The sequence below is a fragment of the Danio aesculapii genome, chromosome 6 (genome assembly GCF_903798145.1).
Source record: "Danio aesculapii chromosome 6, fDanAes4.1, whole genome shotgun sequence".
NCBI classification, from domain to species: Eukaryota; Metazoa; Chordata; class Actinopteri; order Cypriniformes; family Danionidae; genus Danio; species Danio aesculapii.
Window position 1 is genome coordinate 41,686,640 of NC_079440.1, and position 18,870 is coordinate 41,705,509.

Consider the following 18,870-nt stretch of genomic DNA (forward strand, 5'->3'; position numbering starts at 1 on the left):
ATGTGTAAACATATCTGGCAATAAATCTATTTCTGATTTTGATTCAACTGAAGGGATTTTATAATATACACTACCTGACAAAAGTCTCGTCGCCTATGCAAGTTTTAGGAACAATATATCGTCACCTTAGAATTATAAGGTTCTATCTGACATTTTTGTCAAAACTGTCTGCTATGGAATGCAAAAACTCTGAAGCTCAATATCTCAAAATCATTCAGAACGCAGATAGAACCTTATAATTCCAAGGTGAAGAAATAATAACTTGACTTCTAGTTGATGATTTGGTATCAGAAGTGGCTTATATGAAAGGCAAAGACCTCTAAATTATGCTTATTTTACCAAAATAAAATATGATCATGTCTTGATTCTTAATTATTTATTAAGGGCAATAAGGTCTGTCTTTGCTTAGATAAAAGTCTTGTCACTTAACAGAAATAATGTACAGTATAGAATATAAAGTCATGGTGCAGTGGAAAAATAATTAATATTGTGTAAATGGCAAAGAATGTGTTCTTGCAGGACTCCCAGTGTTCAAGATTTTTTGGATTCATCTTCAATGCCTCTTCCATCTTACCCCAGACATGGTTCATGACAATAATGTTTATGTCTGGTGATTGGGCTGGCCAATCCTGGAGCACCTTGACCTTCTTTGCTTTCAATAACTTTGATGTGGAGGCTGAAGTATGAGAAGGAGCGCTATGCTACTGAAGAACATGCCCTCTCCTGTTGTTTGTAATGTAATGGGCAGCACAAATGTCTTGATACCTCAGTCTGTTGATGTTGCTATCCACTCTGCATGTCTCTTGCATGTCCCCATACTGAATGTAACCTCAAACCATGATTGTTCCTTCACCAAACTTGACTGATTTCTGTGAGAATCTTGGATCCATGCGGGCTCCAATAGGTCTTCTGCAGTATTTGTGATGATTGGGATGCAGTTCAACAGATGATTCATCAGGAAAATCTTCTTTTTTTCACTTTCCAAATGAAACTAGAAGTCAAGTTATTATTTGTTCCTCTTATAACTAGGATTGATGACAAGACTTTTCTCAGGTAGTGTATATATATATATATATATATATATATATATATATATATATATATATATATATATATATATATATATATAACTGTACTAATTTATATGAGGAGGACATTTTTTGCCAGTAAAACCAAAAGGTTCTTAAAGCCCTATATTTTATGCAAATATAGTTATATATGTAATATAAGCATATATTATATATGAGAAACGTTGTATAATTAATATTCACAATGAAAAAAACAGTATATTAAACTAGATTATACATACCGTAAACTAACATCTCTTTAATGTGGCATTCTAAGAATGCTGTAGAACAGTTGATTGGCAAAGAAACAGTACTTGAAATAATCAGCTAATCCATAGTCCATATCCATATCAAATAATTGTTTTCTTATCCACACAAGTAGGTCATCCAAAATTTGTATTTGAATATAAATCTCAGGTTGTTCACATTTCCAGTCATTGATCTCTTGAGATTCATATATTTAGGTCCACTGAATCATATTTGTAGTGTTTGAGTGGGTTATCGCTACATGTGTTTATTCAGCTTTCCCAATCTGCATGACACATTGACATAGAGTTTTTACCTAGAAAGACAGGTTAGTGAATGTTCAATCCAAGGCCTTGGGTGTAAATCAACTTAGGCGTTTCTCAAGCTTATCGCTTTATGAGTCTAGTCATCCAAAGCATAAAACGTAGACAGGGTCCAATTTTTTTCAATGTATCACTTTATTTCTAATGCCTGTTTTTTTTTCTTTTTTGCATAACATTAAAGGGATAGATCACCCCAAATGAAAATTCTGCCATCATTTACATAATTCTTAGTTTTGTTATTCTGTTGAACACAAAGAAGATATTTTGAAGAATGCTGTAATTTGCTGTAATCTTTTTCCTACTATGGAAGTCGATGAGTGGCAGCAAGCAGCATTCTTCAAAATGTCTTCTTTTGTGCTCAACAGAAGAACACTGGCTGGGTTCCACACAATCGTTTTGTGTTGGGACAACAAACAAATTAAGTTAACTTAATAGTTTTTACAAATTTTAATGGATTGAACATAAAACAATTAAGTTGTCCCGACAAAATCGCAAGAACAGCGTAGTTTCAGCTCATTTTAAATAAGTAGTTTGAACAAGAAGCAAAAATATTTTTTGACCGAATTAACATATTATTTTATGCTAATGCTCTAATCCAATTCAATGATCTATGCTTAACTAAGCTAAGCTAAAAGTGCTCCCAGATAGTGACTGAATGGATAAAAAATGGTAAAACTCAACTGTTTAACTGTTTTGGAAACATTCAAAGACCTATTTCCAAAAAAAGTGCAGTGCTCCTTTAATAATATATCAATACAACAATAACTGAAATATGTGCCACTGCTGTAACATAATCAAAGATTTAACTCCCAAAAAAGGAGACCATCACTCCTAAGAATAGGGTATGTGTTTGGACAAGTGGACACTCCCTCCTCACACATCTACGCCCATACAGGTTACACTTGCCTTTTTAAACTCACAAGTTTGACTAGATGACAGGCCAAGAACAAAGACCCACTGTGTCAAAGATAGACAAGTTTGAGTAGGATTTACCGCATTTGACAGAGGGAAATGTAACTACATAAGCTCCTTCACAGTTTAGCTTTGACAAAACAGTGAATTTAAGTACACTTGTACATGCGCCACTGCAAATACTGAGATTGTGAATCTCTTAAAGTGTGACAGTGTTATTTTAAAACTGAAGAGGAGAAGAAGAGGAAAAGATATTGTCATCTCAGGTCATAGAGGCTGTAAATTTAAAATAGTAAATGTCTTCTAGAAATACAGCAAAACAACAAGTCAAATCCCAATCCCTTACAAGATCCTTCACACTCTCCCATGGGAACAAAAACGCAATAAAGTCATATGACAGTAATATTGATTATGTTGGGAGTGTCTGTGCACCTTGATCTACCGAACACTCAGACTGCACAGGTGCCAACACACACCTCTATGTACACCTACACATACACAAACACACACACAGCTCTGGCAGGCTTTCAGCAGTCTTTTGTTGAAAACACACTGACCTCATAAACATATGTAGGTTCAAAGGAATGTTTGGTTTATCTTACAACCTCCAGTCATATTCATGTTTAACAAATATGATGCTGGATATTCACGTTAACCAGAATGTCCATTACTTACTAGTATTATATGTTTGGGTGAATTAGTGGGTAATTTGAGCTCATTTTCATGTTTTCACATCACTTTGGCATTAGTGTGCCTCCATGCTTACTTTATATAATGCATTTTCATTTAAAATTGATAGCTTATAAAACGTGCAATTTCCTATGTGACAGAAGAATGGAAAAGCTCATAGGTATTTAAAAAAAAAAAGAACAATCGACCTGACATGGTCGTGTCGTTAATTTGCCTATATTTGATTAGTAGCCCAGAAACAATGCAGATCAGCACAGATTTGTATCATCATGGCTTCAGTTTTTACTGTAAAATGTAATAAGTTTACTTTACCTAGAAAAATTGAGGAAAACGATTGCCTTAAGATTTCTAAGTAAAGTAGTGTATTAATTTTAAGTGAGCATAACTTAAAACAGTTTGCATTTACAACTTCTTAATAAAGTATACTTCAGTCCAATTGACTCAAAGTAATTAGTCGTGTTAACTTCTTATTAGTGCTCATATTACTAGAAAAATATTAGGAAACCGGTTGCATTAAAATTATCATGTAAGCTGGACTAAAACATTTAAGTACAGACAAACCCAATACCTTACTTACTTTCTCACTTCCAGGGCTGTTTATATGGAAGTTGATATTTAGTCACACCATGTTGGTGTTTTGTAACATCTAATTTGTACGAGGAGGGTTGTTAGCCCAATACTCAACCCCCTACCTGGAGGACCAGGACATACAATTCACCTATTGCGCATGTCTTTGGACTGTGGGGGAAACCGGAGCCCCTGGAGGAAACCCACACCAACACCGGGAGAACATGCAAACTCCACACAGAAATGCCAACTGACCCAGCCGGGGCTCAAACCAGCGACCTTCTTGCTGTGAGGCAACAGCACTACCCACTGCACCACCGTGTCACCCTAAAAACCAATAAATACACTATATATATAATAATATATATAATAATAACAATAATAATATATATAATAATAATATTCATTTCATTCATTCATTTTCTTTTCGACAGTCCCTTTATTAATCTGGGGTTGCCACAACGGAATGAACCGCCAACTTATCCAGCATATGCTTTACGCAGCGGATGCCCTTCCAGCCGCAACCAATCTCTGTGAAACATCCATACACACTCATACACACACATACACTACGAACAATTTTAGCTTACTCAATTCACCTGGACCACTTGTCTTTGGACTTGTGGGGGAAACCGGAGCACCCGGAGGAAACCCACGCCAACACGGGGAGAACATGCACACAGAAATGCCAACTGACCCAGCCGAGGCTCGAACCAGCAACCTTCTTGCTGTGAGGCGAACGTTTTTCTGAAGAAACCCCCCACCCCCCCTTCTCCTCGGGAAGCTCTCGAGAACAACCTGATCTTGTACTCCGCTCACATGCTCACACCTGCTAACAGTTGTCAAACAATATCTAAGTGTGAACTCTTGATATATTTATAAATTTTGAACATCAAAGAATTGAAAAAGTTGTCAGATTTATTGTGCTTATGTCTGATTATGCCTAAGTTTTAATTGTTCCACCTGTTTCCTCAGTTCCCTCATCACCATTCTCTGTCAGTAACATGGTTTTCACACACGACCACTCAAAAGTTGTAAATATATATTATTGTAAGTCAAGATTACTTGAATATATTTAGTTAAATAACTTAATGTGCTAAAAAGTTGGGATTACTTGTTTAAATATTGTAAGGTGAACAAACTTATACATAATAAGTTAACTGCACTTAATTTTATTAGTGAGTACAGCTTTGTTTAAATGAAGATAAGCCTTTAACTACCACACCAAGTAAAAAAAATGCATTGCATTTCTTAACTCCTAATTTTGCTCGTTAACACACTCAATGTATTTTCTAAAACATCAACCTCTACACCAAATGGTTGATATGTTGGTTTATGGTAAAAGTACCTGAATGAATACATATATTATGAGAAATCTGAAAATATGAAGTGTAAGACCAATTTATTTAAAAATATATTCAAAATAAAACATTTCTGAATACTAAATCATCTTTATTTTTAAGTATGCCATAAAATATTTCAGATTCTCATTTAACAGGTTTTCTTGATTTTGATTTTATTGTAAAAACAAACAAACAAACAAACAAACAAACAAACAAACAAGTGTAATAGTGCAACAGGATTATATTTGTTTGATTGTTTTGTAAACCAACAATGCTGTGTATGTTAAGCATTATTTAAAACAGTTAAAATATGGTCAAACATTTGGTAGAGCAGGCAGTGAAAGGGATAAAAAAAAGCTGTACTCTTGTTTTAAGATTTACATGGATGTTGTAGAGACAAGATGTTTATGCATTATGACTTGCAGTACAAATAATAAATGCAGTGCATTATTACAGAAATGGATATGAACATTCAGTGGACAAAATACAATTGAAACTGTCTTAAAATCATGAAAATATTTTAAGCAATAAATGCATTTGCATTTTATCAATCGGTCACCTGTACTTGTATGGACAAGTGAATAAAACCCCAGGCTGTCAGTGAGCATTATGCAAGTTCATTACGTAAAGAAAATGTATGTTTTGCCTTCCAAGAAGGTGTCGGGCAGAGTTATGTGAACATTGAACAACAAGTTCTGTCAAAAATTTGACAAGGACCCCTCATGCTCAACACACCTCTTCGATGCAAATAATTAGGCAAAAGTAGAACGTAATACAATTGAAATTTAAATTGAAATGTAATTGTTTTACATCCAAATCTTAGAACCAGACCTTTAAGCTCTGGGTTTGCTGGTTTCTCGAGTTTCATCCCAGTATCGAGAATACATTTACACCTAAAGAGCAATTGATTGTGAGAAGTGAAGCAGAATAGCTGAAATAGCTACTTTCACAGTTTAAGAATGAGACACACCTGTCAGAAATATCCAACAGCTATGCAAATAAAGAGACAGAGAGTATAGAGGTGTGCTTGATGTGTCCCTGCAAGAATGCATGCACAGCAAACCTGTTATTCACGACCCTTTAACATGACAAAGACTGTGTGCAGAATCCTATTGATTCATATATATTAAGTTTCTCTGCTGGGAGATTATAAACAAAAGAATACATTTTACAATGGCATTTTTTAAAAACCCAAATATGTGTGTGTATTTAAAAGCTGTTTTGCAGATACACCTCAGCAGATTTTGTGAATACTTGGGAATTTTTAAGCATTGCCTATTTCTCGATACAGGAATTTGGGACTTAAGACTTTAGGCACAGTGCCTTTTAAAAAGGCATTGAAACATATTTTAAAAATGACTTGTCTCTATAAATGCGTACAGTCCAGTATATACAATATTTACTAGTTACACTTTATATTAAGCTACAATTCTCACTAAATAACAAACTTTATAGCTCTATGAAGTACTAATTTACTATTGGGATAAGGGTTGTAGAATAAGATCATCCATTCATTCATTCTCCTTCGGCTAAGTCCTTTTATTCATCAGGGGTCACCATAGCGGAATGAACCACCAACTTATCCAGCATATATCTTACACAGTGGATGCCCTTCCAGCTGCAACCCAGTACTGGGAAACATCCATACACACTCATTCACGCACATACACTACAGCCAATTTAGTTTAATTCACCTATACTGCATGTCTTTGGACTTTGGAGGAAACAGGAGCTAAAACCAGCGACCTTCTTGCTGTGAGGTGACAGTGCTAACCACTGAGCCACCTTGTCGCCCTAAGATCATATAATAAACAGCCACTTAATTAACATACTAGTAATGGGCGGGTAATAATCCAGTAGTTGATAGTAAGAATACTTAAACTAAAGTGACAGCATTTTACTAAGAAAAATGTTTTATGGAATTCTGTTTAATCTTTATAATTTGCAAGGGTAAAGGAAATTCCTGAATTAGTCAGTAAGCATTGTGCAAATACATTATGTAAAGAAAAAGCATGTTTCGTCTTTCAACAAGGGGCAGATGTTTGTGAACAACAGGTTCTGTCAAAGCTGACGAGGGCCCCTGGTGTTAAACACTCCTCCTTGATCTGTCTCAAACTCAAACACACACAAACACACACACACACACACACACACACACGCACGCACGCACGCACGCACGCACGCACACACACACACACTACTTTCTACAGAACGCTCTGGAAACATAGCATAGTTCACCCACGTGTTTACACTGTTAAGCACTTACAGTACAGAGTGAATAGCATTATGTAACAACAGAAAAGATAAATAATCATTTTCAAAAGAAGGCTATAAGTGGGCTTTCCCCGGTTTATTTTGTTCCACACTTGCCCTATAGTTTGTGGTTGTATGTTTCACAGATGCACCAAAGGGATAGATTATGAGTAAGAATGCAGGTTTGGATTGCTCTTTGCAGGGAAAAGAAAAAAGGTCCCAACATTGCAAATTTAGGCAACAGGATCATACAATAATTGCCTTGCTTTGTAAAACATACATGTCAGTCATTCTGTAGTTGGTCTTGGCATTGTGTACATTCTTTCATAGACACAAATGATGTGCATCATGTATTCAAGTCTTCAATTATAAAGTCAGATGTTGTATAGTGTGCACACAGAGACATTGAACTGCAGGTAGAGTAATTGCACATGTACTTTTTGAAATATTAGATGTAAATCTAGGATTAATTAATTATAGAACTAATTCTATAAAAAAAGTGTTTTGAAAGGATGGAAAATAGTAGCCAGAATTACACTATAAATTAAAGGTAATCTTTACCTTTAATTTATAGTGTAATTCTGGCTATTAGTTGTGGAGAGGGAAGGAGACCTCAAGGGTTGTCAAAGGAATGAGGAAATATGCAGCCAGAAATATTCTGCAGTGTGATTGGCTTAGATACATGAACATGCAAATACCAAAGAAATACTGATTAAGTTGCTTCTTGCACATCTTGCAGCACTTTCAATGTGATATGTTTGCTGAATTGTATTAAACAATGTTGAAATAAACAGTAATCTAGCAACAGTTGTGTTGTGGCAGTTCAGAAGTAACCGTTATAAATAAGGTACCACTAAACTTATAGAATGAACAAAAGCAATTTTGAGGAGAAAAATCACTTGCTGAAGCAGTCATGCCATTTAGTTTGCATTTACGAGTCTACAAGTAATTGTGACTCATTTCTCTTGAGAACTGTAGTCTTCCAGAGTGCTCTGTTGCAACTTTAGTGCCATACAAAAAGATGAACTAACTTTTGCTATGTCTGAAAAGGCTTATTTGGTAATGTGATGAAAATATTAGCATAGAACTCAATGTGCTTTGAATGCATAAATTACTATTGTGTAATATTACTGTCTTAAAAAATGATCATACATGCTTTAACAATTTAAGACCTTAAAATAAGTCTTTAATTCATTGAAGTGGCATAAAATAAAAATATTTTGTACTGTATATTTCTTCATTATTTTTGTATTGCAGAACTAATATCAAATTTGAGATGCAAAATGAAAAATAAGTGAAAAGTTGTGAAAATATGTTTGATTCTGGTTTTCTCGGTAACTTATTCTTGATTATTCACAGCCCATTGTTCTTGTTTTAATCATTAACGCAACAAATTTTGATCAGTTTCACAGAAAAAAGACTTCTTATCTCATAATTCTCGTTTTGAGAACCTTTGGACATTTGAACTGGCAAACAACACAAAATCACCACTAAATATGATGTAAAAACCTTTTTACAGATCTGAAAGTTACCCTAAAAATTACCTCTGTTTTATATAAGTTTCCCTTTAATCTCCTTTACTTAAAAAGGACTTATTTGCCATTATTAAATGTGCAAAACCCTTGATTTAAGCTTTGTTATGCTAAAATGGATATACAGGCACATTTATAGTATGGTAAGTATGCTGCAGCTATTGCAAATAAATAGTTTAATCTTCATATGTATATACACATATCATTTGCAAAGCATATTTACTCAATAGACAGTCAATGCTTGTATAATGTAACTCAACACCTTAAAATCTTGTAATATGTTCATTAAATTCTCCATACAAAACAAACTCAAAAGCAAGATTTTTTTTGAGAATGAATGGAGAGGTAGAAAGCTTATGGAAAGGCTTGACCAGCCTGTAATCCCTTGAGTTTCTGTTAGTATCCACAATAAACTGAGGACCTGTTGAGGCCTGTGCAGAAAGACAATCTGACACGGAGAGAGTGAATGAAAGAGAGAGGCTTTTTAAAACTCCCTGACAGGAGATTATACAAAAATGACTACAATAAATCAATTACAGGGAGGGGTGGAAGGTCAAACGAGGAGAAACTAGAACAGATTGCAGTTGCAGATCGCAGAATGAATAAAGATGTACGTGTTGCAAGAGGGGAGAGAAGATATGAATCTTAGGGGACTGGTTAACTGGGTGTGTATAGGGTGTGGTAGTACTGGAGAACAGGGTTAAACACCTGGGGCCAACATGTGTCAACATTTGTCACCAAAATCACGCATCCACTAAAGCTTGCTATGTGTGGTATTCTTTACAAAGCTTTACTACTTTTTTTTTCTTACCTCACCTTTCAGCTCATACTACCTGTTGTAGAAACCACAGAAGACAATAACTGCCGTAACTACTTTTCATCTCGCCGCAGTGATACACAGCTACACAGCTGGAGTCAATGAGAGTCAACAAGAATAATGAATCTGTGCAGGTTGTGGCAAGACTTGTGAAATTCCAGTGCACCAATTTATTAAATTACATCCTAATAATCTATCAGAACAAGGATTATTATAAATAGGTGAATATATGCATAGAATGAATGGAGATTTGTGGCAGTCTTATTTCTAAAACATTTACATAGCGTTCTAGTGATTGCGAAGGATTAGTTTACCTAATCCGGTCCGAGCAGTTTTACACCAGTTCTAAGGTGTGGAGTCTAAATTCCCTTACTACTGCAGTCCTTATAGGGCAGTGTTTGTTGCAGGGGGAGGTGACGCTGTCATAAATGCAGATATATATCACTGGCCTTCATTTGCAAAGATTATACCTTAATATTATGCGACATGTATTGGTTTATTTGTTTTATTATTTTTTTTGTTTTAATTTTGTTTATTCATATATGAAAATGGTCTTAGAGTTGCATATGTTGAGACAGTTGGTATTAATAATAGGTGCAAAAAACAACAACAACCCAGCACTATTAAAGTTGAAAAAAATTCAGGCAAAATAAAGTGAATTTTTTGAAGCCAAACTGTCTGTGCAAGAATCTGACAAAGTCAAAGGCTAGGAAGTAAATTTTAGTTTGTTTCATTCTTTTCGCAAACTGCTGCTCAAAATGTCACTTACTTGAATTTAATGATTCATTAAGGCACACATTTTCAGCATTAATATTAATGAAAAAAGTCACGTATTCTTGATGACATGAGGGTGAGTAAATCTCTTTAAAGCTATCCCTGAATTATGATTTTATTATGATTTTCTGCTTAAAGGGGTGGTCCAGAGTGTATTTTTAAGGCTTGGTTGTGTTTATAAGGTGCAAAGCAATGTGTGTTCATGCTTCATTTGTACAAACTCAAATTTCACATCAAATATGAATTTGTAGCTAAATTGTAAATTTCCTGTTGTTTACATCCTTGTTTACGTCCTTGCTGCAACATACAACATACACTATGCATGTAATACATCAATTTTAACAAATAAAAATACTTTTAAGTTAACTTCCTCTATTAAGGTAGGAGCTGCTCCTTCTTTGAGGAGTTTTTAGCCGAATCCACTGAACTGGGGGAGATTCTGGAAGGTGTCCTTTGTCAAATGCTAGTGCTATCTTTTTTATAATTCTCTGGGACATAATTAAAATTAAATTGTAAGCACTTCTCTCTTTGTGCCGTGTCCTTTGGAAGCCCAAATAGAAAAACAGAAGAAGCTCTGTGGAAATAGCAGCGTTTGGACGCCATTTTAGCCTTTTCTACTATAAAATTACAGCACCTCTGGCCACACCCCTTTGCTGCGTGTGGTGAATGTGTGTAACCTGAAGGGTTTATGACCTCATTAACCCGGGTGTACTTTTTTGTAGTCCCCAAACTTCTTTTGCTGTGAGCTTTGCTAAGCTAACTCTGTAAAAGCCAATGTTTCCCTTTGCCTTGAACTTTGAGTGTATTATATTCAGAGATGTTGTTTATGTTACACAGCAACATTACACATCAACTAAAATTTTAAATATGATATCATAGTGAAGGTTCACATTCAAACAGCCAACTTCAAAATTTTTAACCTCTTCATTATAGTCACATATTACATCCTCATTTTACTGCTAATTACATGATGCCTTTTAGAGAATATAAAACAATAAACATCAAAACCCAATTTGCAGCACTCAGTTTATTTGAATACGGTCCTCAATAGTCAGAAAAGGGTGTCTTACTCTTTGACTGTTCACATTAACAGATGTTTAGTTATCATTAATCATAGGGAACAAGCAAACGTTAGAGATTCTTGAAAAATATACTACATCTTTAGTCAATCTTGTTATACAGTTTTATCTTCCATGCCTTAACAACAGATACTAAACTGGACATGCTCACTGTTGAGTGGGAGGAGGTGGACAACCTATAAAAATTGGATCCTGTGCAATACACTCTTATCTTTCCTTCCATCAGTCAAAAACATCCTCCAGTTGTTTAAGTGCAGATTTATCCATCACCTGCACACTTCCCCCTGTAGACACAAGCTTCTTCCCCATCTCACTGGTGACGACGGTGGTCTTTGTGCTTTTGGTGACGGTGGTGAGGCTGCTAGAACTGCCACCCTTATTAACCACCACTTCCTGCTTAACCAGGCCTGTGTTATGAATATCCTTCGTGGCATTTTGGGATGATACTCCTATAAGGCTGCTTTCAAGATCATAGTTGAGTGCTAAAAAAAAGTAATATTAAACTGTCACAAATGCTGTTCAAGTAAAGCATGTTAACATGTCCATATGGACCCTTTAAAACCAAATTTAGATGCTTTTGAAAAGGCACCACCACAGTGATAACTTTTGTACCTTTATTTTTGAGAGCGATGATCTCAAACACTTTTAAATATGTGAATATGTTAAAGGATGTGCATAAAGAAACTCACAGCCTGGTTTAGTGATGTAGTGTGTCTGGTATGACGTATACAGTCTGTGGAGGAAAGCGTACAAGAATTTCACAGGAATGCATTGTGATTGTGTGTTCTTAAAAGAAAATACATGCAAAAATCGCTAAAAATTTAGCACTTACTTCAAGCTTTTAATTCATTACGTTGACTTTAATGTTAAAGAAATCAGCTCCTATATTAGCATCATTTTTAATTGCATCAATTGCATCTGCTACACAAGTTTAGAACATGTTTTTATAATTCTTTGGGTCATAAAAAGCACCAGAGATTACAGTATAATAATTTTTTCTCCTTTACTGCACTTGTTTTGTCTGGATGTACTGCCATTATTCAAAATTCTGCCATTATTTACTTAGCCTTTACTTGTTCCAAACCTATTTGAGTGAATTTTTTTTGTTGAACACAAAGGAAGATATACTGATTAATGTTGGGAAAAGCCACCATTAACTTACAGATTATATTTTGTTCCTACTATGGATGTCAATGGCTGCTTTATGTGCATCATCCAATGTAAAATAGATTTTGTTTCATGTTTCTGATGACAAATCCACTAGAGGGCGTTGTCTACATTTTCGCAAGTCTGAAAAATATTACTTAGGGTAGTTTTTGTTGTACATTTCAGATACAAATATTTTCTTCTGCCCATCCATGAGAAGCCAGTGCTTGTCATATAGAGATAACCTAGTAAATCACTGACGTAAACCCTTCTCTAAACCCAACCAATAGTTTTCATTCATTTATTCATTCATTCATTCATTTTCCTTTGAACTGTAATCTTAGAACTGTAATCACTTTTGCAGTCAAACTTATGTTTAAGTACTTTTTGTGGTTTCACAAAAATATAGGCTGAAGCACGAATTTCCAAAGAACTGGTGCATCCCTCAGAATATCTTGTTTTGTGTTCAACAGAAAAATAACATAATCATACAAGTTGGGCCCAACCCTAATTCTACACCTTTAGCCCTTCCACTTAATTGTCTTAATTCTATTTAGCTTGAAGGCGTAGAGGTAGAGTGTATCCATGAATATACCAGCAGTAGCAGCAACATGGCTGCAAAAGTGAGCAAGCATAAACCAGCATCTGATTTATTACATTCACAACAGCGTCAATTTGTTACGATCTGATCTTCAAAGAAATGTTTAAAATATGGCTTAATTCCACAAACAATAGTCCTTTATAAGACGAAGGGACGATAAATAACAAATAAAATTCCTCCAAATACAGCATAAAACAACTTGTGAGCGAGTAATCTGTTAAACGTGTTTCTTGAATGACTACTACAACTGACATCTTGTGTGACCTATAAGCTAGTAACGACATATGATGATGTGTGTAGTAGTAGCGGTGTTTCATATCTTATGGGAATATTTCCAATACTCTTACATACTGTTTTATGGGCCAAGGGGAAGGCGTAGGGGGAGGCGAAGTAGTCTAAAATATAATTGGGATTGGGTCTTAGAACCAGTTGAGTCTGAGAAAAAGGTGAGCAAATTTTAATTTGGGGGTGAACTTTCTTTTTAAATCTGCAGAATGGATGTGGTCCATGGTATTTGTTTTTCCTACTATGCATGTCAGGGGTTACAGGTTTTCAGCTTTCTTCTAAATATCATCTTTAGTGTTCAACAGAAGGAAGTGGTTTAGAATCACTTGAGTAGAAGTAAATTTTCACTTTTTTAATAATTATTTTTTACGGGATTTTCACCTTTAATTCGGTTAGGACAGTGAAGGTTACAGACAGGAAAGTATTGGCAGCAGAGAGAGGGGACGGGTCAGCAAAGGACCTCAAGTTGGGAATCGAACTCAGCTCACTATGAGCACCATGGTGCTATATGTCAGCACACTTAACCATTAGGCTATTGGCGGCAGTGTAAATTTTCTTTTTTTTTTAAGAAACTATACCTTTAATATGCTTACATGACCACAATAATCGATGGTATGTTAAGCCTAATTGGGTTTCAAATATGAATGTGATTGTTTTCATGTGTTTTGCAAAAGAACTGAGGGATTCAGAGACAGTGTTTACTGATATTAAATATTTCTTTGTGCTTTTTTCAAGCTTAAATAGAAACATTATGCACTAAAGAATGCTGAAATGTTAAAAAAAAAAAAAAAAATAACGGGACCCCTATAAAGTAGGTTTGTCAGTTGTTAACAAGCCCTCACCTGCTCTCTTCCCCTTCCAGGAGTTTCCTATAGGTGGCGATCTCAATGTCCAGAGCCAGTTTGATGTTCATCAGGGACTGGTACTCGCGCACCTGTCGGGCCATGTCCTGTTTGGCCCTCAGAAGAGCAGCTTCCAGCTCCTGCAGACGCAGCCTGGCATCTTTCACAGCCAGTTCACCACGCTCTTCTGCCTCTTTGATCTGCCCTTCATGGTTTGAGAACTAAAATGAGAGGATACAAAAGATTACATCCTTCCCACACTCTGACCTATAATTGAAATTAACTGGGATTAATTGAGATCATCTCAAATATAATTACATGGATTTACCAAAATAATCCTGGCTTTGTTATTGTCAAATGTCACCAATATGAATCAAGCTGTTATTATATCTTGCATTGTTTTTCATCATTTGACTCTGAATAGAGTTCCTACCTGTCCCTTAATGAGCTCCATCTCAGAATGAATACGTGCAATTCTTCTGTTGTACTCTGAGATTTCTGCCTTGGAGTTTTTCAGGTCATCTCCATGTTTGGTTGCGGTCAGCTGCATTTCTTCATACTATCATTGTGTAGCAAACATAAACATTCAAGTACAAATACAAATGCAAAAACACAGGCTAATTCATTTACGTTAGCAGGAATATTTCACAGAGATTCACCTTTTGTTGGTACCAGCTCTCTGCTTCGGCACGGCTGCGGCTGGCGATGTCTTCATACTGAGCACGAACTTCAGCCACAATAGATTCCATGTCCAGATTCCTGCTGTTGTCCATTTCTACAACAACTGAAGTGTCCTTGATCTGAGTCTGGAGCTCATGAAGTTCCTGCACGTGAAACAAGAATTACTGAACACACACTTTCATGTGCTACTGTTTTCGAACATTTACTTTGCTTGCACACAGTAAGTAAGCTGTAAGCTGTTCTGCTTTACTATCAGCTCAGTAAATTAGAGTATATGACTGTGGGAACAGATTTATTTGAAATGTGAAAGGAGTGAATGGTACCGCTTCATAAATCTGCCAAAGGAAGTTGATCTCTTCTGAAAGGGCATCCAATTTACAATCCAGCTCCACTTTACTCAGATATGAATCATCAGCATTCTAACAGAGACAAACACAGTACAAAAATGGTCATAATAATATAATTATAATTCCTTTTTCAAAAGTACTTGTTTTACAATGTATGTGCACATTTAGAGGGTGTGCAGACCTTTTTAAGAAGCACAAATTCGTTGTCAGAATCGCTTCGTTTGTTAATTTCATCTTCATACCTGAGAAGGAATGTACAGATTTTTTTCAGAAAATACTGTATTATTCAAACTTGTCAGAAATAAGACAGTGTGCAGACGTGTGTAATGCCCTCACTTGCTCTTAAAGTCTTCAACCAGTGTGTTCATGTCCCGCAGGCCAGACTCCAGACGCTGCTTCTCATTACCTAAACTGTCCAGCTGTCTGCGCAGACCAGAAATGTAGCCCTCAAACATCATATCAATGTTGGACTGTCGGCTGGTCTGTTCCTGCAGGACACTCCACTTAGTTTCCAGCATCTTGTTCTGTTGTTCTAGATAGCGTACCTATGAAAGGTCAAGAAAATAGTGAAAAACAAGACTTTTTCTTAAATAAAACAGAGGGTACTCCTAGAAATAAAAAGACCAAATGGGAGTTTTGAGAGTGATGCCATAGAACATACAGTAGGTATCAAAGTCAATTATAACATATAATATAGGGTACTCATAGAAATAAAGGGACCAAATGGGGGTTTTTAGGGTGATCACATAGAACACAGGTGTCAAACTCAATTCCTGAAGGGCCGCAGCTCTGCACAGTTTAGCTTTAACCCTATTCTAACACAACTGATCAAACTAATCAAGGTGTTCAAGACTACTCTGGGACACCTTGATTATTTGGATCAGCTGTGTTAGAATAAGCTTGGAGCAAAACTGTGCAGAGCTGCGGCCCTCCAGGAATTGAGTTTGACATCCCTGCCATTGAACAACAATTTTGGGTCCTCAAATAATCTTTCATTGGTTTCATATATTTCCTTTAGCTTCCATGGACCTTTCCATACACAAAAGTTCTTTTAAAGTAGAAAGAGTTCCTTATATCACAACAAAATGCTTTTCACCCTCAAAAATATATGGTCCAGTTGGAAAAAAATTAGGTTTTCGTGAAGAGGGTCTTTAAAATGTTCTTACAAAATATGGAAACCATTGTTGAATTATACTGATACTATTTATCTTGAAACAGAAGAGGAATAAGGCTTTTTTTTTATTAATATTATTTATTTATTACTTTTCTTGTTAGTTTTTTTGTTATTTTTATATTTATTATTATTATTATTTTTTTTTTTTACATTTACTGTGTTATTTAATAACTATATTTTTTAATGGTCATTGGTTTTTCGTTGTGTGAAAAAGCAGAACAGTATTTTTGTATGTATATGATATTGTATCGGCACAAAATTGTAATAAATATATTTGGCAAAAAATAAATAAATGGTGCATTTAAATGGATCAAACATTGACTAAATGATTCTTTGGGGTACCCAAAATGTTTTCTTTGAAATCACTGCAAAAACCCTCTTGTATTCTTAACTGTACTTTATTCAACTTATCCTTTGCGTACAAGTGGGCGCAGCCATTTAAATAGTTTTGGCTCAAGGCTTCCGGTCCCATTCTCTTCCATTCATTTTTAGACGTTAAAACAGCTCATTATGCAGCTTGATGCTGCAAACTTATATTTTCTTATTATATTATGCAAACACCTGCTTGTAGAGCAAGTAGTTTGATCGTTTTCTGATGTTAATTATTCCTAGTCATTTCTCCCATAGGCAACTGAACCGGAAGTTCTAAAACAATCACATAAACGAGCGCACTTCCACATTGAAGAATAAGGTAAATACCTAACATAACTGATATTTAACAGAGAATGAGTATTTTGGGTTCCACGAAAACCTTGCAATGAAGGATTCTTCAAAGAACGTTTATTAATACAAAGATCAATTTCAGAAAATAAAGTTTCCAAAAGATTTCACAGCAATGCCACAGATGCCTTATTATAAGTTATATTTACTGGCATCAATGGCTCTATATAAAACCCTTAATATCCATATAACTTTATATTCCACAAAAGAACCTAAATAAGCTTTTGTGAAATTAAAAGGTTGCATAAATGATAAATCTGAACAGTTCTTAATCTGAACATTTCATGATTTTATTTTGAAGGTCATGTGTAGTTAGTCAGAATTTCTTTTTTCTTTGTTCACTTCAGTTGTCCAGCAGTGGATTTTTAAAAACAGCTTAGCATGGACAAATCTTTATTAAACAGATTATGTAAGTTCGAAGATAGTTGTGTGTGTTCTGATAGGTGTGTGTTTCTATAAAGGCATGTACAAAGGAGCGGTCTGATAGTAAACTGATATTGCCCCAAAAAATGACAAAGGTGTGTTTATGACAGTGTGGACATTGCTCCATCATGTACATGAGACAAATGGTCTCCTGATAAAATATGGCACTGATAGGATTGGGCCTACTATTATTAGCGTCATCACAATTCCATCACTTCCTCATAAAACCACACACAAGCATTCAAATAAAGGTACCACACAAAAGTGTCATACAAACATGAGGTAACTTACTTTGTCAATGAATGAAGCAAATCGGTTGTTGAGTGTCTTGATCTGTTCTTTCTCCTGAGTCTTGATGGCCTGGATGCTCGGGTCGATGTCCAGATTTAGAGGTGCCAGAAGACTTTCATTGACCTTTACAGCTGTAATCGAAGGGTAAAGGACTGGACTGGAGCCCCAACCTTCTCTCGAAACCATCCCTGAACGGGACAGGGGTGTCCGTCTGTTGCTGCTCACTCCAACAGAGGAGTGACTGCTGAAAGTCTTCACAGTTTTTTTCGAGCTCATCATCTCTGGACAACACAGCTGCCAGAGGACCAAGAGTTGAGGGGATGGAAACTCAAAAGTGGTGGGACGACAGACGTTCCTTCAAACTCTTATATCGAGTGCAGGGAGTGGCTCAAGGCCAGCTTATTGGTCAAGAAACAATTTTCAAGATATGTATAAAGTGTAATGGGGTTGAACGGCGAGAGGACTATCATACTGTTATACATTAACCGATTCCCTTCGATCCCTGTGCAAAGGGGAAATGCTTAGAATACTCTGAAACTTAGATAATTAGCTGATGAAATGGTCAAATATGAATATGTTCAGACATCATGAAGAAAAGCATTGGATCCTTAAATGAAATGACAGCACTGAAACAGTAGATCCGGAATCAGCCAGAGAAAACAAATATCCAAGTCCATTATGACGCAAATTATTAATAATCAAGAATGTGTAATTGCACAAAATAAATACTGTATAACATTTCATGAGGGTGCTTAAC

At 35.6% G+C, this 18,870-nt stretch overlaps 1 protein-coding gene across 1 annotated transcript; it reads right to left on the bottom strand.

Moving 5' to 3' along the window:
• Window positions 1-11,586: 11,586 nt before the first annotated feature.
• zgc:158846 (uncharacterized protein LOC100009654 homolog) lies at window positions 11,587-18,467 on the bottom strand. The gene is made up of 9 exons (XM_056460201.1): window positions 18,114-18,467; window positions 15,842-16,050; window positions 15,687-15,747; window positions 15,482-15,577; window positions 15,137-15,301; window positions 14,911-15,036; window positions 14,478-14,698; window positions 12,293-12,336; window positions 11,587-12,085 (listed from the first exon to the last, which is right to left on the bottom strand). The coding sequence occupies exons 1-9, from the start codon at window positions 18,390-18,392 to the stop codon at window positions 11,826-11,828; spliced, it is 1,461 nt and encodes a 486-aa protein (XP_056316176.1). The 5' UTR covers window positions 18,393-18,467; the 3' UTR covers window positions 11,587-11,825.
• Between the last annotated feature and the right edge of the window lie 403 nt (window positions 18,468-18,870).